This window comes from Pelmatolapia mariae, linkage group LG10_11 (assembly GCF_036321145.2).
Source record: "Pelmatolapia mariae isolate MD_Pm_ZW linkage group LG10_11, Pm_UMD_F_2, whole genome shotgun sequence".
Classification (NCBI taxonomy): domain Eukaryota; kingdom Metazoa; phylum Chordata; class Actinopteri; order Cichliformes; family Cichlidae; genus Pelmatolapia; species Pelmatolapia mariae.
This window is the reverse complement of record NC_086236.1, coordinates 26,922,707-26,945,810: the sequence shown is the minus strand read 5'-3', so window position 1 is coordinate 26,945,810 and position 23,104 is coordinate 26,922,707. Positions and strand designations below refer to the sequence as shown.

At 40.2% G+C, this 23,104-nt stretch overlaps 1 protein-coding gene across 3 annotated transcripts in view; it reads right to left on the bottom strand.

Annotated features, from left to right (window-relative positions):
* The window catches only part of specc1 (sperm antigen with calponin homology and coiled-coil domains 1), a 77,752-nt gene that overhangs the window by 12,156 nt on the left and 42,492 nt on the right, over positions 1 to 23,104 (bottom strand). For all 3 annotated transcript variants that reach the window (XM_063485434.1, XM_063485435.1, XM_063485436.1), the window contains 8 exons: positions 21,405 to 21,612; positions 20,771 to 20,844; positions 18,264 to 18,439; positions 14,370 to 14,533; positions 13,455 to 13,555; positions 13,288 to 13,363; positions 12,442 to 12,586; positions 9,808 to 9,910 (listed from right to left, as the gene is read on the bottom strand). In XM_063485434.1, coding sequence (XP_063341504.1) covers positions 9,808 to 9,910; positions 12,442 to 12,586; positions 13,288 to 13,363; positions 13,455 to 13,555; positions 14,370 to 14,533; positions 18,264 to 18,439; positions 20,771 to 20,844; positions 21,405 to 21,612 — 1,047 coding nt within the window. The remainder of the gene's footprint in view (positions 1 to 9,807; positions 9,911 to 12,441; positions 12,587 to 13,287; positions 13,364 to 13,454; positions 13,556 to 14,369; positions 14,534 to 18,263; positions 18,440 to 20,770; positions 20,845 to 21,404; positions 21,613 to 23,104) is intronic.

Genomic DNA, 23,104 nt, shown 5'->3' with positions numbered 1-23,104 from the left:
TGTGCCACAGTGATGATAATTATCATTATAACACAGATGGTTGTATAGCCAGTCTCTTGATAAAGTTTTGTTTTGAAATCTTTACTGCACATAATAATGTTTAACAAGTTTTATTTTATCTCTCCCAGTCACATTTAAGCACATTGACCTGCATTATCCTGTACAGAACGTGCCATACAAATGCAGTTTGATCGATAGAGAGAAATAGACAGTGTTTGGGATAAGAACTGCATTAAAGATCTTTTTGGGTACATCAGTTTGTCTGTAAACACAGCATTAGCTCCAGGGAGATGCTAAAGATGTGACATGTATTTGTTTACTGTTGCTCTAAGCCGGCGGTCTTCAATCCTTGCCCCGGGGCTTGAGCGCTGCTGATTTTCATTCTACAAATCGAATCAGCGACTGATCCATACATGTGACGCCAGGTGAATGTAATTAACTACCTGATGGGATAGAAAAACAACAACTCTGGGTCCTGAGGACAGAAATTCAAAATCACACCTCTAAGTCACTGCAGTAATCAATATCCTCTGAGTTTCTAAGAAATGTTGACAGTTGTTCACTCGTCTACTTTGGCGTTAGAGGTTAGCTCAACTTAAAACCAGCTGCAGTTTCAGGGTGAGAGGCTAAACCGACGATAAGAGAAGGGAGAAGTGGTGCTATGCTGGGTTGTGATGTGGCTGCGACATTTACACATATCTATGTGGTATATGATGCTATTTAACTGCTACGAAAGTGAGACTATAGCTAAACCAGCGCAGAAGAGCTTGAGCCATGCTTTTATAGTTACACTTTACAGATGCCCCCTAAAGGCCTCATATGCATGCAATTATAAAGTTACTGTTTTGAAAAGGGGACAGCTGTATGGTTACAGTCACTGAATGCATGTGTGTGTGTCTGAATGATGTGGCTGTGCAGAGCAGGCAGTTTGCATGTTGCTGCTTTCTTGGAACAGCTCCTCCAAATTACATGTGACAGTGATTGAAATCGCTTTTCTCAGAAAAACAAGAAAAAGATAAGCAGAAATATAGTGTCATCCTGTAGAACTGTCTTTGTATGACTTTAAGTCCCTGTAAAAGTTAGAAATCTTTAATCTGTGCTCTTTTTTGTAGAACATTTAAAGTTTTAAAAGTTTAACCTAAACCTTAATTTCAAGTTTAAGTAATGTTTTGGATTTCAGTCATGAGGCTTAATCTTAAGCTTAAGAGGCCTGGTGTCGATGCCCATCCATGTGCACTGTCATTTTGTAACTCGAGAAAACATAAAACTCCCAAATATAAAAACATGAGAGCTGGTCAACCAAACAAGCTGATCCAATTTGTGTCATAATGTGGCCCAGCAGTGCGTATCGCCCCAGTGTTTTAATATAAGAACTCCCAACACCTGGGGATTCTGCAGAAGAGAGTATGGATGGAGTCCGGGAGGATCAGAGCATCGGGGGACTCCTGGACATTCTCTGGCACAATCTGGCGGTATCAGATGCAGCAATACATAAAGTTCCAGAGGTTCTCAATTGGACTCATCTCTGTGGAATGTGAGGGCCAGTCATTGGCACCAATGCCTTGGTCATCCCAGAAGTGCCTACACATTCTGATCACATGAGGCCAGACAGTGTCATGTGCTAGGAGGAACATAAAGCTCACTGTACCAGCATAATGTCTGAAAATGGGTAGTGTTGGCTAGCGCACAGAAGTCTGTACGGCCCTCTATCACTAACCCAATGCCAAACCCGTCATGCCGGATGGTGTTGCATACAGTGTCACCAGACGCTTTAACATATGATCAGCGTAAACCTGCTTTTATCTGTGAGGATAATGGCCTGCCAGTGGTGGCTAGTTCTGGTGTTCTCTAGCTAATGTCAGTTGCATTGCATAGTGCTGGACTGTGACCACAAGTCCCATTAAAAAGGTGTCAGGCCCTCACGCCACCCTCATGGAGTCTCTTTGTGACAGTTTGGTCAGAAAAATGCATGATTAACTCTGTATTAACTCTTTAACCGCATTGTCCTGTTACCTTCTTGAGACTTTCTTGAGACTGTTCTAGCACATGCAGGAGATCATGGAGAAGCTGGACTGCCTGTGCAACTTGAATAGACTGCAGGTACCAGAATAAAATGCAAAATTAGATAAACATCAGCCAGGATGGATTAAGGAGAGAGCAGTGGTCTGTAGATACCGCTTAAAAAAACCATTGGTTTTTGGGGGTTGTTTAATGTTCCCTCTGAAAACATATTAGTACTCCTCAAGTTGAACTAACTTCAGGTGGTATGTGTGTGCACAGACTCTAAAATTTGCACAATGAATATTTATCACACTATTAATGGAGAATGAAAGTGTGTTTTTGTTTGAGTCATCAAGCCAAGCTGCAAAACATCTTTGGTCACAATGAGTTCTGAAGGAGCAGGAAGTCCTGAGCTTAGGCTTTGTTCACATTCAAGGAAAGCAATAAACACATGATGCAAGAAATGTTAAAGGAAGTTCCTGTCATTATATATATATTTTATAGCCCCTTGACAACCCTCATTAAGTATTATTAATTAACAGTGACATGTTCACAAACTGACACCGAAAGCGAAGATGCACCGTCCCTTTTTTCATCTGTCAGCTACGAGCCTGTTGCATGTGAAGGCCAGACCTGTGCAGTCATGTCAGATCACATTCCTCTCACAGCTCCCCATTCCCTCTCGTAGCTGGCTTAGCAGCAGCACTAATCACAGTGTGTGTGTGTGTGTGTGTGTGTGTGTGTGTGTGTGTGTGTGTGTGTGTGTGTGTGTGTGTGTGTGTGTGTGTGTGTGTGTGTGTGTGCGTATTTGTGCGTCCATCCTACTGTATGTGCAAACATACAAAGACACACACAGTCAGACTCCAGGACAAAGATGGACAGTGACAAATAAGTTGATAAGAAAAGACTGCAGAGGGCAGATTGTGCATGTGTGACATGTGTGAGGGAGTGTGGCTGGATAGGGAGACTGAGTAGAGCACATTTTGACCCAGCCCAGAGCTGGTGGTATAGGTATGTCTGAGTTCAGGGTGGGTGCTGGAGTTCGTTCAGGGTGGAAAGAGAGGGACAGGCATGAATGCTAAACCAGCAGTGGACAACAACAGCTCTCTGGGAGCTGGATCAGAAAAGCAAACACAGCATCAAGCGACAGGAAGCGTCTCGTTCTGCACAAAAGGCAGAACCGCCACATTTTAGGGCTCAGAGAAAAAGAGTATGAGAGAGAAGCAGAGCCCTGCGCAGGGAGAGAGAAAAGACATCCACACATACTGGATGCAAATATTAATAGCATTAATAGCTAAAACACGGTGACAAAATCCCCAGAGAGCCATGCCACGCAAACATTTACTCTTATGAATGGTTGAATAGCCTATAACATTCTGGTCCTTCTAAAAGAGCACAAACAGCATTTTAAAAATCTTGCCAGAGTCATAAAACAGACAACAGAACAGTTAAAGTTATAAAACTGAAATTCTGCAAAACATGATTTCATTTTCAAAAAAACAAACACGATCATAAAATCGATCAGTGAGGATTATTTTCCTGTCAATAAACAAAACAAAAATCTAATAATCATTTAAGGCCTTTAAGTAGCTTTAACTGTGGTGGACATTAAAAGGTCAAGGACATGTCACATCCATCCTGGATAACACGTCCTTCCTGCTGTAAACCAACCACACAAGCTGGCTGGCTGAAGCGCACACAGACAGTGATTAACACCGCAGAAAAAAAAGGAAAGGGTGTGTGCTCCTGGTGCCACATAAGGATGATAGCACACTGCTGTAATGCTGTCATGGCAGCTGATACTCCGATTTCAGACATGGCGTAAATGCAAGTACGGCAGATAAACTGAATTACAGTACATATCAAACACACAGTTTGTCAAAACCCCAAGTAGGAAATATCAGGCTGGAGGGTTATTTTCTGACATTTCACGTCAAATACACGAATCGGGCACCAGAAATGCACCCAACCTATCAAAATCATGAATGAGTGAAAAGCAAACATGAGAACAGACAAGTGAAATAAACAAAGAAGGGAAAGAAAGAAAAGACATAGAAGGAAGTGAGAAGGAGAAAATCTTAATAAATCTCGTAATGAAACATAGTTTTGAGCACTGATGGGCGGAAATCCCAGGCAGGTGGGACCATGGAGATAAAGTAAGCAATCACAGGAGTTCTCCACAGACTCAGCTTGTTGATTGCATTGGGCTTTTCTGTATGGGGATAAAGAGCAGGGAGCGCAACAGAATGTCAAAGAAGGCACACAGGTGAATCGAAGCCACGATTCACAACCGTTCTGTCTATTGTGAGCCACCTGCAAATAGATATAATGTAATGCAGTGTAAGCTACCAGTTGCTATGCAGTTTAGACTAAAAACAGCACACCTGTAACTTAGCTGTAAACACAGTGTTACCAATCCCAACAAGGAATAGCTTGAAAAAACATGGTGTGCATGGTGAAAAGGCATCCCTGTACTTCTAAATTTGCTTAAAAAGAGAAACATCATCTCCACCATTACTGCTCAAAAAACTTGTCAGATGAGCAGCAGATTCAAACCCAAACTGTTTTTGCCTACCATTGCACCACCGTGCTGTGCCGTGCGCTCTAGTATGTTGGAGTTGAATCTGATCATGATGAATAGTTATCTAGTCTCCTATCAAATTTAAGCAGATTTTAGCCTTGATAGCTACATACTGTACAGGCACCTTTTAGACTTCTAATTAACAGAAAACTGAGAGAAGATCAGTTTGTTGTGGCCAATTGTCACTTATTAAATTTAGACATAAAGTGACTTTTTTTTCCTGACAGGGTGACCAGATTTAGCCCAGAAACGAACATCATCATCCATGGATGCTGGGTTCTTGGTGAGATTATTCAGTCTATGATATTGATAGTCTATGATAAAATTATCATTCTAATTAATTACTTTGATCACAGTGCAATGATTTACTTATTTGTCACTCCATGTGGACCCTAAACCTTAAGGAACTAATGCTTGCCTTTGAACCTGCGGATATTTCCGCTCTGTCTTCTTACCTGATTAAAACCAATAAAAATAAATAAAACTTATTCATCAATATGCCACAGTGACCCTTTAATTTGACATCTCATCAATTCCTTTCATTGTTATGCTGAGAATACCTAGCTCTACATTGACAACAAGGCACATGAATCCACAATAGGCACTTAGCACAAGCACTTAACACTTTTCACACACACCAGATGCTAAAAGCTACTCAATATGCATTTGTTTTAATGCACTTCAACCCAGACAGCCTCAATATTACATCATTTATAAGAAAACACATGTACTAAAATATTCCAGACAAATCCTGTCTAATCACCTGTAATTTGTTATTTTACAATCATGATCTCACCCCACAGGTACAGTTAATCCTCCATTTATAGAACTTAGTAATGTCTACTCCTATCCTCTTCCCCTCCCCGATGTCTGACCTTCATTCCACACTCTCCTGGGGGGTCCATTCCTGTCTTTCAATGGTTTTCTGCATGTGTGTGAGTTCCCAGACGAGGCCGGATAAGCTGTGCTCTGTCAGGGCCTAATGTTCACAGCCCTTTGGTCATTGTTTCCATCTCGAACAAACAACACATTTATTTTTGTTTGGCTTCTATGGTTAATTGAGGAAAAAAAAAAGCTTAAAAAGTGTCCGGAGTTGTCCTAAATTAAGACATCAAAGAGCGTGATAAATATACAAATGTTCAAGAAAGGCTTTTTTGCTTACTGAACGTGGCCAAAAAAGGCTACAAGTAAACCTCTTACTCTTCAATGCCACAAGATGGTTTTGCCAAATTAGGTGAAAAAAGCTTTCAAAAGTTCTGACACAATGACATGAGACCAAAATAACCAAATATAAAATGAATGAATCATTTCTAGATATGTAAATTGTCCAGTTCGTTGTGTGATTTTTGTGGTCTGTTTGTTGTTCAGGAGCAATCTGCACTTTATCGATGTAAAAACTCTGGGTGTAAAAAAAAAAAAATCCCACACACATATTAAGCACAAAGCAGCGAGTTTCAGGCAAAGTTGTTCCGGCACAACAACCTGCACCTTTGAGTCTGATCTAACAAGCTGCCTTGAAAACCAGTGCAACACAAGTTATATAAAAGCAGTCTTGTGTTTCAAGTCTGTGTCCAGTCCAGCACTGATGTGGACAGGATCTCTTGTGAATACTAATTTCCTGTGAGAGGCTTCTTTACTCTCTCCCACAGGGCAGAGTCAATCAGAGCGAGCTTAAGGTCTCCTCTGATTGATCTGAGCTTCCCAGAATCTGACATTTTAGGTGTGACAGAGTCTGCCTGGGCTCACACCTCATCCTCCCCTGAGAATTCTAATGCAGGCCGGGCTTTCAGCTACTCTGAGGATACTCTATGTTACTTGGGTTTGGAAGCAGCTGGTGGATAAATGCACCCCTTCTCACATCACATTCTCCCTAAGGGGTGCAAGACTGCTTCTCCATGGTGATAGCACGGCTATTGTACTCAGTACTTGCGTGTTTACATGCATGTAATTTGCAGTGTTTCCCTTTTTTCCCCCCCTTGAACTGTATTAACCATCACGGTCTGTCCAGAAACCCCACCCAGCAAACATGCTGACAACAGCAAATCATCATCAAGTACATTAAGACACTTAGATTATGATAACTCACTGTTTTCTACAGCATCTATATAAATTAAAGCATACATGTACAGAACCCAAACATATGTGAAACAAGCTGGAAGGTGAGATGAAGCTGTTTTAGCAGACAGACGACTGTGAGTACTGATGTCTTGCAAAGGCTTTGTGCTCGGCCACAATCGCAGACTTATTGTGCCCTCAGGAGCTATAAAGCATCAAATAATCGCTCAGCATGCTTACAATAGCTCCTACTTTCTCTTTCCCTTTAATTAGACTGCTGTTTGACCAAAACGTCTGCCAACAATAGGACTGTAATAACAACTTGCACGGGGGCTGACCCTCCCATCAGTTTTGTCTCAGACTCGCACAGCAGCTTTTCTGGCTCTGCAGTGGCGGATGAGCGTGATATAGGAGCTTGTTTCCTGACTCTGCCACTCCACACCAGAGGGGCAATGGAAAGCGAAGGGTGCACAGTGAAAGCCGCCTCTTCAAACTGACCATTAATTATGTAGCCCGAAGAGGCCGAGGACAAATTACAACTTGCTGACGCTATACTAAAGAGCCAATTAGTGTTGAGGGATTACCTCTTTGACCTTAGTCCACAGCAGGGAGGAGAGGGACTGCAAAGTGTGTGTGGATGTATTGATAACACTAAACCTCACTAACCTTTATCAGAGCACAACACGAGCATGACAGAGAGACACCTGAATGCGGCGGTTTTTTTGGTCCCTTGGTTCAGTTTTCTATCCTGGAGGTGCACACGGTGTGACATGTCAGTCAGTGTCTCTCAGACACTGGGCCTGTAATTAGGGGCCGAAGCAGCCTGACCTTTCATCAGACGTATGAAGCTCAATGCATCCTATGACAATAAAATTTTCTCTGCCCACCACAGGACTTAGTCACGTGGGTTACATGCTGTGGTGCAGTTTACTCACCACGGTGGCTATAAGTGATGCCCTATGCAGTATGTAACACCAAAGATGCAGGACATATGCATGCATCCATGAAAGCAGAAATCTCTGTGGGTGCAGTGCCAAGAAGAAGGAAAAGGGCAAATAACAGCGGATCACCCTTTTAGAGAGAAAAATAAGTCAAAATATCTGGGAGATCCTCCTTTAAATCCTAATGACTCAACTTAATATCAGAGATAAGATAGTGTTAAACTCATCTGCTTCTCTTTTTTCTCATTTGATCGTTGCATAAGAAAAACAAAAAGTTTTTTTTTTCTCATTTAAATCAAAAACTAAAAAAAAAGATTGGTACAAGTTAACAAATATTGATGAGATGTGCAAACAGGAATTACCTCATGTCTCTACTTTACGGAAGTAATCGCACTTGTTCTCAAAGTAAACATTTTTAAGGCGAACTGCCAAACTAATGGTCCGGTACTAAACCCGATTACAGGCCACCCGCATGGTGCACATGGAGAATATGCAAAGGCACGAAGGGACCGCAGCTCAAACTGAGAACAGTTGCTCCAGGAGGGGAGTGATTATGCCACAGACTGAAACACACCTAGTAGCCAAATCTTCTTAATGCATTCCTGATACTTGCAAATAATCACACGGTGTTGCTAAGCCCTCTGTGAGAGCAGATCATAAGGTCCCATAGTTAAATCCATACCAGTAGGAATGAGGCTCTATTAAGGGGTATTAATGTTGTACTGAACTGAATTAAGATTTGCAGTTTCGTTTATTGTTCTTCATGAGAATATTTAAGAGGGAAATATTATTCGTGTGACAGCTAAAGACACTTGTTACTTGGTACAGACAAAGTTTACACATGAAAACAGTATATGAAACATCTCTCTAGATCAAACTACAGCCATAGAGAGGTAATGACATTGTTATGTATCCCCATCACCCATTCATCAGTGTGTGGGCGCAGCAGAGAGTAGACTTCCTGAAGACGCAGCCCGGTGGACTTGTTTCGATTTTTAATCCCCGCGTTAAAAGATTTCCAGGAAACTCCTTTTTCTCCAATGAGCGAGAAAACTGTGGCATCAACGAATGCTACAGCAGTGACCTTCCACTACAAGAGAGCGTCTTTAAACATGCTCCCCGCTGCCCGAAGATGTCAAAACAGTCTAAACAATTTGAGCCGGGCAGCCTGTGTTCAGGAGCAGCATTTTATCAGACAGATTGTCAGTTTTATCTCATTAAGTCAGCTGTTTCCATCACAAGAAGATCTGCTGAGCGTGTTTCACCAACACACGCACCATGAGGCCGTCAAGCACCAGTTCTCATAAGAAAAGAAGAGGCAGTGTGGGGTGGGGTGGGGTTGGGTTGGGTTGGGTGGGGGAATCAAAGTTCACTGAGCACCACTGTCCTTGTGAAATAGAACTATTGATCTGACAGCTCATCCAATAATTCACTATTTATCACTGTGACAGCTGGGTTTATTTTTAGCAGTTATTATCACCTGTGCTTTCTCATACTTGGTCAAGCCAGAGTTACGTGCTATTAGACTCACCCCCAAACCCCAGAGACGCACAGTCAGTTACATCTGTAACTGTAATTCCTATCAGAAGGCTGAGAGTGATAAAAGAACTGCTTTTTTGGAGGCTGCAGCCAGTCCCCCTGTATAGCTTTAGCATACTGGCACACAAACACAGTGATTACAGAGGTAAATCTCTAATCCCACTGGGGTTAATAGGCTCCTTAAACTAGGTATTAAGGGAGCGTGTTAGCACTAGGCTTCCTGGAACCAGGTAAAGCCGCTGGGAGCACAACAACATAAAAATAAAAAAATGAATGGGCAAGCATAAAAACAGTGCAGGCTGTGAAAATACATACAGGTATAAATCCAGTGTGTCTGTAAGACTGGGTGCTTTGCTTCATTGTTTCCATTACTGCTGTGCCACAGTGATTTCATATCCCCACTGAGATGACAGGAGGAGTAATGTGCCATTACAGTCCGGCACATCACTCATGGCAGGAAAATAAAAGAAAAAAAAAAAAGAAATAGCTACCGACTAACCAATACTGCATCCATGTAATATGAAAGGGGGGGACGGGGGTGTGGGGGCTGTCATCTCGCCTTTAAATAAAAACCGGAGGAGTGAAACACTCAAATAAAACCGTCAGACAAAGATGCAGAGAAGAGCAGGGTGTGAAAGTGAGTGGGGCTCGTCTTGTGTCTGAGAGAGGTCTCCGGCCTGTGGTCCCTACCGGATAGCCTTCTGTTTTCTTCTGGCACCACTTCAGTAGAGCATTTCTCTTAGATCCTCCGTACTCCCGCGCCAGTGCAGCCAAGGGGTCCTTTCTTTCCACACTGTCACAAGGGAAACACGAACCACAATCACATAGAGAGATTTTTTGAGTGGAAGGGGGGGAGCAAATTTGCAGTAAGTCATCGAGGGGATAAGTAACCATGTAAACTTGAGTGCATATGGTGATCGCAGCAAAAGGCTGTCTTCAATTATTTCAGTCCCCCCAAAATTTCTATATAAAAGGTAATTCAAGTGGTCCTGATCTAATAACACACAACTTATTTCTGATTTCTCACATGCATGCTTTCGGAAGCTAAAAACTTCCATTCCTCTTTTTTTTTCTTCTTTAGACTCTGTAACCTTCCTGAACTAAAACACCAAAGGTTGGCCATCTTTAACCTCCTAAGACCCGAACTCTTCCACGGCATGCATTTTTAATTTCTCTTTGATATCTGGGCATATTGGGATCTGATGAATGTAAAAACAAAGAATTACCAGATTTTTTTTTTTTTACCTGATTTTTGTTTCTAAGAAAAATGAGAGCCACATATGAGGATATTCGTTTAAAATTTCGATAGAACAGTAGCAGTATAATGTCCTCGTAAGTGGATATCAGACCATTGTTGAGCAAAATTGAGCATTTTGGTCTAAATAACCCAAAATGTGATGTCCACATATGTGGACGGCAGGTCCTAGGAGGTTAAATAACATACAGGGCTCATAAATATTAACTTTAGAGCTAAAAATGAGCCTGCCTCCATGATCACAGTGTACAATGACCTGCACAACATACCATTATTGAAAAACTAGATCCATTTCAGTCCTGAAAAATTTGAATAAACCCTTTTTAAAAAACAAAAACAAACTCTTAATGCTCTCTTTAAAAATAAAATACAATACTCTCTATTCCTACATAGCTTTTCCAAATGTTCCCTGTTTGAAAACTCCCTTCTGAATTCCAGGGCTTCGAATTATCATTACAAGACTGAAGCTTCTTTGGTTTGCTTGTGTATTTGTGTTGGAGTTAAGAGTTGGCTCAAGATTACTTTGGCGTGAATCCAGCATCCACTCTGACTTGAAGTGTTGGGATGTAAACCTTTACCAAAGTTTTTTTTAGTGGCATCTGTTTTACTTTTCATCCATCTCCATCAAATACTGGCAAACAGTACACTCAATGCATTTCTCTAAAAAACCCCAAAATGGTCCAACAGATTGAATAATACTGCAGATAGGCATTTATCCAAAGGGGCTTCTCCCAAGGGTTTGTGCTGGAGCTGAGGCCATGGGAAGACTATGAGACACGGTCATTGCTCTGAGCATAGTAAATATTTCACACGTCATTGCTGCTCTGCTGCTGAATTCATTATTTCTCCGTTTGAGGCACCATAATGCCAGAAGGAGCAAGATGCTGTCCAAACATATATTGCAGTGGGGAGAGTATCTGCATTTATCATCAGTGATACAGCAGCTTTATCATGAGCCTTTAAAATACCAAATATGGAAGGAGACAGCCCCCTAATCTCCTCTTCCAGAAAGTCTACAACTCCTTCACACGCATTTACATTAATAATGTCAAGAGTGAATAGATGGTAAGAAAAGATAGACTGCACTAGGGAAAAGGAAGGCCAATTATCTGTGTGGCTGTGTGGAAAATGTATTCTTGGTAGCACAAACAATACACAATACAGCTGTGTGCAGAGTGCAGAGAGCTGAACAGTCATGACAGCAGACAAGGATGTGGAGAGGCTGGACTGACAGGTTTCTGAGTTTCAACATAAACGACGAGTGCTGTTTATTAATGTCAGCTGTACGTTGACTGAAGCTAAGGGTGTTGTCCAGTGTGCTGGCCAAGTATTTCATTGCTTTAACTAACTTTGCTGTTTCGAAGTTGCCGCCATTTACATCAGATGCAATCACGAGTGTACATAGACACGAGCTGTCTGTGCATGAAAACGATCACTAGCAAGAAGAGTATAAAAACATGTTTGTTCACCACTTGCCTCTCTTCCCATTCTGATAAGCCAACACTCCATCTACTGTGTGCAGGCCATCGGTGTCCAATCAGGAATGCTGGACATAAAATTTGGGAAACTAACAGAGAAAGCTTTAACTAGCGATATCAAAAGGGAGTATGCAAGTTTAAAAAGCAGAAATACAACAGCACCCATTATATCTGTAACCACGACCAGTTTTAGAGTCATGCAGCCTATTTTAAAGCTACATTTAAAAATATATGAACTTTGTTTTGTTAACTGCTTCTGAAGATTTGTCATCACAGCAATGGCCTTCTTTAAAAAAAAAAAAAAATCAGCTTTAAAGCCTCAGTGAGAGATCAACTTATTCACATTTTTGCTTTGTCACAGTAGACAATATTTGCATTATTAAGTATTGGGAAGCATAAACCCAGAACAAATCCAGACATGTAGTTTGCATGTGGTGAAATCATAGTCAAATATGTTAGCTCCTCCTAAGCTAAAAAAAAATTCATTTTTTCAACTATGATTAAATCACCAGCTCCAGTTCAAAGTAGCAGGTTTGTCTCAGAGTGAAGTGCTATTTAAAAATAAATAAATAAATAAATAAACAAACTCACCTGAGCTTGCTGCTTCCTCGGTTGTAGCTGAAGGATGGCGTGCGGCTGCTGAGGGAAGCAGAGGTTTTGATTACAGACTCCAGTGACGGGCTTTTCCTCATAAGGCTGTTAGGTTTCAGGTCTTCCCTGCAGCTCGCCAATTTGTCTGTGGGAATTAAAACAACACACAGAAGAATGAAAAGAAAGTTAGAAATGGAGGGATCAAAATATAAAGTACATTTGACAAATCACATGTGCAGTTGTGAAGCAGGAAAATATAACAGGACATGAAAGGCAATGGGACAAATAGAAATTAATTGTATTCTGCTTTAAGACTTCTAGCGTTCTGCAGTTATGGGAAGTCACATTATCCTTCAGGGTGTCTATGTTGCTAAACTACTGATGTACCCACTGTGTACAAAATAATACTTGAATTCTAATGAGCAGTAAAATCTAAATAATCTGGATTTACTGCAATAAAACATTTTAAAAAATCCCTTATCCAATTAAAGTAATCCTGTGATTCTAAAGTCACTGTATTTTTCAAATGACTCCTCAGAGATGGAGCAAGAAGACCTGCTGAATGTAGATGCTGACATTTTAAGAGTCATGCACAAAATTTACAGCATTTGGTTGCCAAGGAGAAAAATCATAAAATTTTCCACCAAACCGGCAGCAGTCGGATGTTTGCATGTCTTTAATACCATTCATTTAGTGCTCATTGAAGACTCATAGTGGACTTTGGCTTTCAGTCTGTTGACCTAAAAGCCACCATTTGTTCCTGTGTGACAGTTAAAGGAAGTATGGATATTTGATAGCAAATTTATACCATTACAACATGCCCTAAATCCCTTCTGTGTTACATACCATGAGGATGGGAGAATTCTCCGTGATTAATTCTTTTTTCCAGTGTCTTTGATAGTGGCTTTATGTGCGAGTGTCTCTAAAAAGAGAATGAAACAGTCATCTGAAACAGTTCCACTCACAGGAAGTCTGTATTTAAAGGGAATTTTAAAGGGGAACAGGGCGTATACCTGGATGGGGGATACAGCAGCAGCAGGGGCAGTGCGCACAGGGATCCCACTCAGTGGGCTTCTTGAGGAGGAATGCATTTGAACCGTGTGACCTGGTCCATCTGAAATACCAAGTCATGTAACCACTGAGTTCAAAAGTGCTCTGTAAAGCCTGCATTTATAAAAGCAAGAATAACCTTTTTCATGTTAGTAGAGGATAAAATAATGTCAGCAGCAATTTAAATATGGGGGAAAAAAAATGGCAGAAATCCTAAGAAAGTCCAAAAAGTGAAGGTTGAGTCACCATGAACATCAGAAATCGAATACTGAAGTGTTTACAAAGATTAAACAAATGTCACAGCCCACTATCCACTTTTTAAAAAAAACAAAAAAACAAAACAGTTTTAAACAGTTGGACTCCTAGTCTTCTTTTCATTTTTGATATTTGATAAATTAATAGTATATTTTACTCAGTTTTGGTACATTTCCCCCAACAATTTATTTTGAAGTTCAGCTTGTTTCATTAAAAAAAAAAATAAAAAAAAAATGAATAGCCTTGGTTGAAAGATTAAATAAAACCAGTAAAACTGTCCTAATGTATGCAGCTCTACATAATGTTCATGTCAAGCTGCTTAATAAATGAAACAAGAAGCAACATCTCCATAATGCAGCCATGACTAAAGTTTCTAAATGAAAATGCCTCCTATCAGTAGAAGATATATCCAGCATGTAATTTTTGATTTTACTGAGACACACAAGGAAACCCTCCGACCTGTCTGAGGCCAGCTTAGCCAGGACCGTCCAGCCCAACTGCACAAGTTGCAGAGAAAAGCCAAATATTCACAGACCTCTCAGCAGCTGTTCTGCTCTACAGTTACACTGCGTAATGGGATGCCCTGAAAGTGTGTGTCTGTGTGCTGAGGTGCTCGTGCTCACTTTGTCCAACAGTATCAAAGGACTTAATGAGGGATTTGACAGTAGCTCCAGGCTCTGTGTTGGAATCTCCGCTGGCATCGGCAGGCGTGGCTGGGATCATGGAGATGCCGCACCAGTGACGGCCGTTATCTGAGTCAGACACTCTCACCTCTTCACCTTGGGACCTGGCAGACACAATGAACAGGATTGCTGTGTGGACACACATATAGCACAAACACTAGAGGGAGGAGAAACTGCAAATTGTGACCTGGTGAATTTCAAAACCCTGAATTTAGAACTTATCTTATGAGATAACCCATTGACCAGTGAGAAAGGGGAGAATGCACGTTTTAAAAATAGGGTGTTTGCTCAGTGTATCAACAAGATCATGTGATCAGCTTGAACTGAAGAACCGTCAATAACTGATGACTAGCTGGAGACAAAAAGAGTTTGGAAAACCTTAATCTGAGCAGTAGAGACGCTTTCTGCCGTTGTACCTGGTGAACAATGGACCAAAGGCTACAGCGCGAGGGTCTGCAGCCTCTTTACAGACAAGAGGAGACAGAAATGACAAACAAGTTCTTAACTCACTTTCAAAAAAAAAAAAAAAAAAAAAAAGACTGACAGAGAAAGACGACTGCAGTTAGACTGGTGTCATTTCATTTATTCATTTGCCTGATGAACAGCAGTCAGACATATAATAACACACGTCTAAGTTCACAAGCATAAAACCAGTCACGAGTCTTTCTAGGCAGAATAAATTAACAGGACATTCATGAATTGTTCATCAAAAGAAAATGATCCATCACATTGTTAGTAGCTCATCTTTCTTTATAAGGTCGTTTTTTTGAGTGAATCCAAATGCTTACATTTTGAGCACCAGTACCTTTACCTTGGGATTAAAATATGGCTTTTAAAAATTGTAACCTGAGATCCTGCAACCGTATACTACCACAGTATGCAATATTCTATTGAAGTTTTTGTTGAACAATGAAATAAACCTTTCAAAATTATATCACAGTACTTGAGTGACACATTAAGAAGGATGTTAAAGAAATCTCAGAGTCTCATTATAACATGATTTTTTTTTTTTAGAGTAACCTCAGAGGCTCAGATAAAAAGTGTGTGTTTAATTCTACATCATCTTATGCAGCTAAAAAGTTGAATTAAAGAAAATGAGTTCAGCTCATAATTTAAAAGTGGTGTCTTGTGTGAAATAAAACAATCATTTTAGGAACATGTAACACAGTCTTCTTGGTCTAAGGGTTAAAATGGCATGTTTCAGTAGAGCAAAAAGTGGCTTGGAGGAACAGCTGTTTGTGTTTGTGGCAGTTCCAATGTTGGCAGTATAATATTAAGAAGACATTAAGAAGAAATATGGCAATCATTAAAAACAGGCAAATAGAAACAGTGCAGATGATACCTGTGTGCTGAGATATCAGAGATTTAAAGTTATTATGTGTTCTACAGTGCCATCAAATGGCTAAATAGGAAACTGCATTTTAGACCAATCAGAGGAATCAAGAGTCAAGTAAACAAGTGACAACAATCTGACTAATATAGAGCTAGTAAGCAGAATATATTAGGTCCAGAACTATATACTGTATGAATATCACTGGACTTCTGTTCTGTTTTGTTGCTTTGGCCTTGCGATGTGTATTTTCTGATGTTATGAGTTTGTCTTTGTTCTGGCAGTGTTTGGGAAACGTAAGTCTCTGAGCTTTGCTACTCTCTGAACATTTACCCATATTTTCATACCGCTACCAGTTTTTTCAGTGTTCTTTCTGTAACACTTCATCTGCTCAACTTTCTGAAAGGCACAAAGCAGCTTCACACATTATAATAAACAAACAAACAAACAAACAAACAAAAAATACAAGTCTCTCACTCCTGGAATCTCAAACAAGAGAATCACAAAAATAAAGGGTACATTCATTGAGAAACAAAAATACAGTATTTTTAAAAGGTCCATTATATAAAGACATGAAGAGAGATAGAAGCCGGTCTGTGTCACAAGAATTCGTCTGTGGTTACAGAGGTCACAGTGGCTTACAATTAAACTATTTTACCACATTACATGTTTAATGTCATATTAAGTGCAACAATAACACTGTCTTCACGTGGTGCTGAGGTGAGAGATGCTTCTTTAGTGCCCTTCTACTGCCGTCTTGGTCTCAAAAGTGGCCCCGGAACTTATTCTGGAGAGAAAAGAAGAAAGGACATGAACTGCAGTGTAACAACTAATGCTTACACAATGACCTTGTTTTCTTCTCAGCATTATTATTTTCAAAGCCAGACCTGTGGGCACTTGCAGACTTCTAAAATCTCTGCTCCATGCATACCTCAAAGGATTAATACAGTCACTCAGAATCAAATTTCAATAAAATCACCCTGTGATGAAATGTATCTGCAGCAGATGATGCATTGCATGAGTTTAATCCAGTCATGCCGTGCAGACCATCCTGCTATACAACCAAAAAACAATTAAGAGTGTTATTCATTTAAAGGACAGCAGGTGGCACCAGATACATCTAGTTGAACCAAAGATTGAAAAAAGAAAAAAAGAAATCAGGCAAAGCAAACCAAAAAGGGTATGATATCCCTGAGGGTGCAGTCAGCCAGCACACAGAAAGACAGACAGAGTCAGACAGGCTGAAGCGGCAATACGAAGCCAAACACAGATAGGAAGGTCAGTGAGCATCAGCAGCACACAGGGCAGGGAGAGGCAGGCTGGCTGAGAGAGCACTGCAGGGCAGGAAACTCACCTGGGCTTTACACAGGGAGGCTTGTCAGAGGGACTTCTTTGATAGAGACATCACAGGGAGCTGCTGGAGGTGGGGAGCGGACGCAGCGTAACAGCTAATCTTGGGGAGAGTTTGCTGATTTAGCCGTGGTCTAAAGCCACTACTATATTCTTAAGTACTGCATGAAATCTGAAGAAAAGACATATCTGGTTTTTAAACCAAATATTACGGTTTCTTAAGTGGTAAAACTACTGGTGAGTAGTTAAATAATAATTAATAGTAATAAAAATTATTTTTTTTAAAAAATAAATAAATTAAATTAATAAAAATAATTTTTGTCAAATTTGTTTTGCTACCTGAAAGGATTATACCATGGCCAGCCACAAATATTAAGAGAGCGCTGTACAGTCACAAATCTAAGCAGACTTTGCCACAGAAGTATTTGACCTGGCTTGATAATGAAAGAAGACAAGACTGTCAAAAACACTATGGTATATGCACACTAAAACACACTTATATAATAACACACGATCCAACGCAATGCTCATCAACAACAATGCTGCACTGACATAGTCCGACCGCACTATGTGAAGTCTTGAATAGTGTGACAGATTGGTGTGGGATATTTGCTGTAAAAGACTAATCACAGATTCCGCTCTGACCATGAAGCAGATCTGCCACCATTTATTAAAAAAAATAAAATGTTATATTATTCATATTATCCTATCAGTACTGCTGAAGTTTGCTGCATTTTGAGTGTCAGGAATAAATGTTACCAGAGGGTAAGTGTGGAAGAGGGAGACGGAGAGGGCAGCAGCTTAAAAGGAATAGAATACACAGAGGGAAATACCACAGGAGACGGCTCATTTACCAACAGAGTCTGCCAAATCCCGGGAACCTAGACTCGAAAGCACCAAGGTTTTGATCTTGTGAAACATCAAGATATAAACTAAATTGTATCTATACTAAATGTAGATATGTCTAAATAGATTATTGGGTGGTATTCTTATTCATTAAGCATGTATAAAACACAGGTAATAGGAGATATGGCAGGACTCTGGCAGGTATATCATAACTACATTTGTACAGGGAGAAAAGAACTGCAGCCCAATGCTAAAAAAGGGGAGACTGGTGGAGGGAGAGGAACTGAAAAATATGGGGAAGATAGTACCTGACTCCCTGCAGGGCCTCAAGGTCTGCAGAAAGTTTTGCATTACGATCCTGCTCCTCCTGCAGCTGCCTCCTGAGTGTGCGCAGCTCCTGTTGAGCTTCCACCTTGATATCATTCGCTACGACCACAGCCGTCTGGAGGTCTGCCTGAAAACGACGCCACTCCTCCTTTTCATCCTGAAGGCACAAACATGCAGAATCATATACATGTTATTCATTCTGACAGAAAATGACTGAAAGACATTTGAATTTAGTTGAGATGGAAGAATGACTGGTCCTTATATGAAGGGAAGCAAGAGATACTACATGCATTTTTTATATTCTTGTGAATATTCAATCCACCAATTACTGGAAAAACTAACAACTCATCAGTGAAATTTTGCTTAGTTATTTCAAACTAGAATTGAGTATGAAAATTCACTTCAAGACATAAAAAAAAGAAAAGAAAAAAAAATCTGATCTCTGATCTCAACATCAAAAATCAAAAGGTAGACAACTTTTTGGCTTCCTCCCAGGAACAAACACTGAAAAAAAATAAAATAAAATAGGACTTCCCTTACCACTGAGGTAGAAATCAAAAACATCTAAGCACCCAGTTGATCTCTCCTGCAGGCCTGATTCCTCCTTCCCACCTTCTTCTCTTACAGAATGCTTATCAGAGTTAAAATCCTGGCTCCACTCTAATTTTCTTAAGCTCAATGAGGATAAAACTGAAATCCTTATCGGCACTAAATCCAACCCTACTAAAGGCAAATCATTTCACTCTCACTATTGATAACTCCACAGTTTTCCCTTCACTTCAGGTTAAGAGCCTTGGTGTCATCTTAGACAGCTCACTATCCACTAAATCTCACATCAATGATCTCACCCGTTCTGCCTATTTCCGTCTACGCAACATTAACCGGTTACGTCCTTCTCTTTCCACCCAGTCTGCATCCATAGTCTGCGTCTTGTCCAGTCTCGTTACCGCCGGCACTGACTATTGTAATTCTCTCTTGGATGGTCTCCCCCAAAAATCCCTCCATAAGCTTCAACTGGTTCAAAACTCCGGACCAGAACCCAGAACCCCCCTCCTACCAGCACACAACCCCTAACCTTCAGGAACTTCACTGGCTCCCTATGAAATTCCTAATAGTATACAATCTTCTTCTGCTTACCTTCAAGGCCCTTCATAACCTTGCTCCTCCTTACCTTTCTGACCTGTTAAGCACTACCTCTTCTGCCTGCTCACTTCGATCTTCTTCTATCCAGCTTGCTGTGCCTTCTTTCTGCCTCTGCACCATGGGAAGTAGAGCTTTCAGTTGCTCTGCTCCCAGGTTGTGGAACTCCCAAATATAAGAAACACTGGTTCTCTCCCCCAGTTTAAATCCCAACTCAAAACCTATCTTTTCAAATCTGCATATTCACTGTGAACTTATTGTTTATTTTATCATGTGTTTTTTCTGTTTGTTTTGTTTTTTTAATTGTTCTTCGTTTTGTCATTGTTCTACTATGTGTTTTATTCTATTATTAAGTGTCCATGGGTGTCTTGAAAGGCGCTTTTATAGAAAAATGTATTGTTATTGTTATTATTTCTTATCATTATCATCGTTATCATTATTATTATCATCATCATCATCATCATCAAATTTGTACTTTATAGATTTTGGGTTTTTTTTGTTTATGTAGTCTCTGCATTACACCAAATCTTGTTTTCTACTGGAACACTGACTTTCGTCAGGATTTGATAAAAATTTCAACAGTTTTAGTATTTTGTAAGACCATCAACAATCAGCAGCCACACAGCACAAGCTGAAGATTATGATAATGATTATCACCATTAGATCCACCAAGTCTTGATCTGCCACGTTTGATGATGTCTATTTTAAATCTATAAATGTCCATTTTAAAGTGTTGGTGGTTGTAGCTCAGGAGACAGTACAGGTCTGCTAATTGGAAGTCTTCATGAATTTGTGTGAAAGTACGTGAATGAGACATGTTGTAGAAAGTGCACTGAGTGCTCAACTACAGTAGAAATGCTGTACTATTTAAGAACCAGTTCATTAAAACTAAACTGATGGAAGAAGCTGCCTGTCTCAGGACCCCATCTGCATATTCTAAAATGCTACTGGAACAATGTTTAGTGGAAAGAAGACTTATTGGTCTCTTTGGAAAAAAAAACAAAAAAAAAAACAAGGAAAAACTGAAAACATCACCATGAACTTAATGTGTCACTCCACCCAAAATTTCTTCCTTGTAGGAATTCAAGGACAACTGTGAAAGAATGGCTACGGTTATGTGAACTAAGCTGTAAGTGCATAACTCTGTGACAATTAACACAATAATATGGATGCTTGCATGGCTGACAAATGAAAGAGAAACAACATACTGTAAACGAAAGATGTTATATGGTATACACTAAACAAAAGGGCTGTCCTCTGAGCGTGTCACATTACATGCCACATAATTAGAGAGCTACCAAGATGTGAACTTTTAAAACTCAGTACATCAGGTCTGCACACTTCTTACCTTCATTTGTCTACTCATAACTTTCAGTTGCCGCTCTGCTTCAGCCTTCTGCTCCTCCAGCTTTTTGACCAGATCTGCAATGGTAAATTCAAGGTCTTTGAGAACTTCTGCCCAAACACTACCATCGCTGAGGTCTAGCTTACCGTAGGTTTAATAAATAAGCATTCACTATGAGCGGCACAGTTTTCAGTATTGTGGAGCGCAACCAACTTACAGCTTAACATTATTATATAAGTAGCAGTGTCTAGCAATAGCAATATCAGACTAAACCCAGAATTTGTAAAAGTCTGTCAAAACACAGTGTGTCCAGCCATATGAAATCAGCCAGCTGCAGTAATGGAAAGTCAATGACAGATGAGTTACAGCATGAACTCACATTGCATGGCGCTTTTATACACTCTCAGTTGCTAGTTTATGAGCTTTTATTAATGCAGTCTATTCCAGCACTCATTCAATAAATCTTACCTTTATGAATCTAAAGCTCAGTTTTTGTTAAAACTGTTTAAAGATGTGATGTTTCACCACTGTGGACACGTTTCTAATATTTTATGAGCATTTATGAGGACTTCAAGTTATGACTCCACAAAACATTAGAGAATAGCAGGGACCTGAACCCCTATTTATATTAACTTACTTTCCATGTCCAGGACAGCCTGGTTGGTGTGACAGTTAACAGCCCTCTGCTGCTCCACCTGGTCCTCCAGCTCGAATATGGTCTCCTTCATCTCCTTCACCTGGTCCTCAGCCTGGATTCCCGCTTCCTCCAGGGAAGCCACTTGGTTACATAGCTCCAGTTCTCTGTTTTCAGCCCGCTCCTGAAGCTGCTGGCATTTTGCCTCCACCTGTGTACATGTAAACATACAAGAGCTTACAGTGACTTTAAGATATCATTGTGCAAAACAGACATGTGGTTAAGTTGCCTTTGGTTAAAGAAAGAATAATAATGGATTTCACTGTATATATGTCAGGATATTAAATAAAAGGTGCTTGCTTCATTTTTTACCACAACTCCTCAATCGTTGTGATTAATAAAACAAACAACAAAGTTGTGTCTGGCATCAATAATTTGGCATTCAGCGAAATGAGTGACATGAAAGACGGCACCAACTCTGACTAGTTCTGACTACATCATGGTGTTTTTTGCTCCACTGAAAGCTTTAGTCAAAGTTCTACTATGATTGTTGCTTTGAGAAATGACCTTGTAAAGTCAGTCTTTGACAGAACAAGATACTAAAACGAGACAGTGATGTAGTCACGCAGGACACCCTCCAACTGACACCATGTGGCTCTAATAGATCAAGATGTTTGTACGTGAACTTAAGGAGTGGTCACACCCTGACACCCACGTGCCTGAGGAGAGTTATGTGACTCTGAGGGTCCACCCTACTGTTGGCACCACAGTCACAGCCCAGTAATGACGACATCACTAAGCTGATGGTGACACATTTCACTTTGGAACAACAACCGCCAACATGACCCCTAACTCATACTGCCTCAGCGGTTCTCGGATGTGTGGTGTTGTAGGGGAAAACCAAAATGAATACTGAGGAAACATATGAAAATCATTTAAGTGGCATTGAGTTCATGCATTGCAGTGGTGAGGTACCAATTTAATGGTCATGTTCACACCAGTGTGAGAGAAGTTTGTCCTCAGTCACACTCAAGAGAAAAATCACATGGCTTTTCCTTTCAGTCAAATTTTGAATCATTAAGATTCAAGACTCTTAATTATGAAAGCAAAACAAATTTATAGCAATAAGAAGTTCTGTACTTCTCAAGTACAATATATGCACAAGATTACAAGATATTACGGACAACTATGGCTGCTGTGTTTTGCAATTCTATACACAACTTACAGTAAGAGCGGATGAACAAATTGCTGTTTTGGTCACAGCAAGTCATATAATTTACATCACAGGACCACTTTAAAAACAGTCCACAGGATCCATACTAAAACTGTACGGTGGTTGAAATGATCAGCGTTGAATGTTAATATGTTTATTAAGGAGAACTTGTCACACAACTGCAATTCTTCAGAGCGGTTACGGCTTAATAAATCAAACATAATTAAAAGCACTTGGTTGATTACTTGTATATATTTTTTTAAAACATCTGTAACATGTTATATAAAGTGAAATTAAATTTGTGAACTGGATCATAGACTGTGCCCAAATTCAGGGGCTACATCCTTCGAAGGACCCGGCCTTCCCGGTCTATGTAGGTTGGAAGGGCAAGGCTGTTAAATTGGACGGTCTAGCCTACGACGCGTGGTTTCTGTTACCTAGCAACCATGACATAAGCAGCTACAGCTGTGGTGGATGGCATGTTCGACAG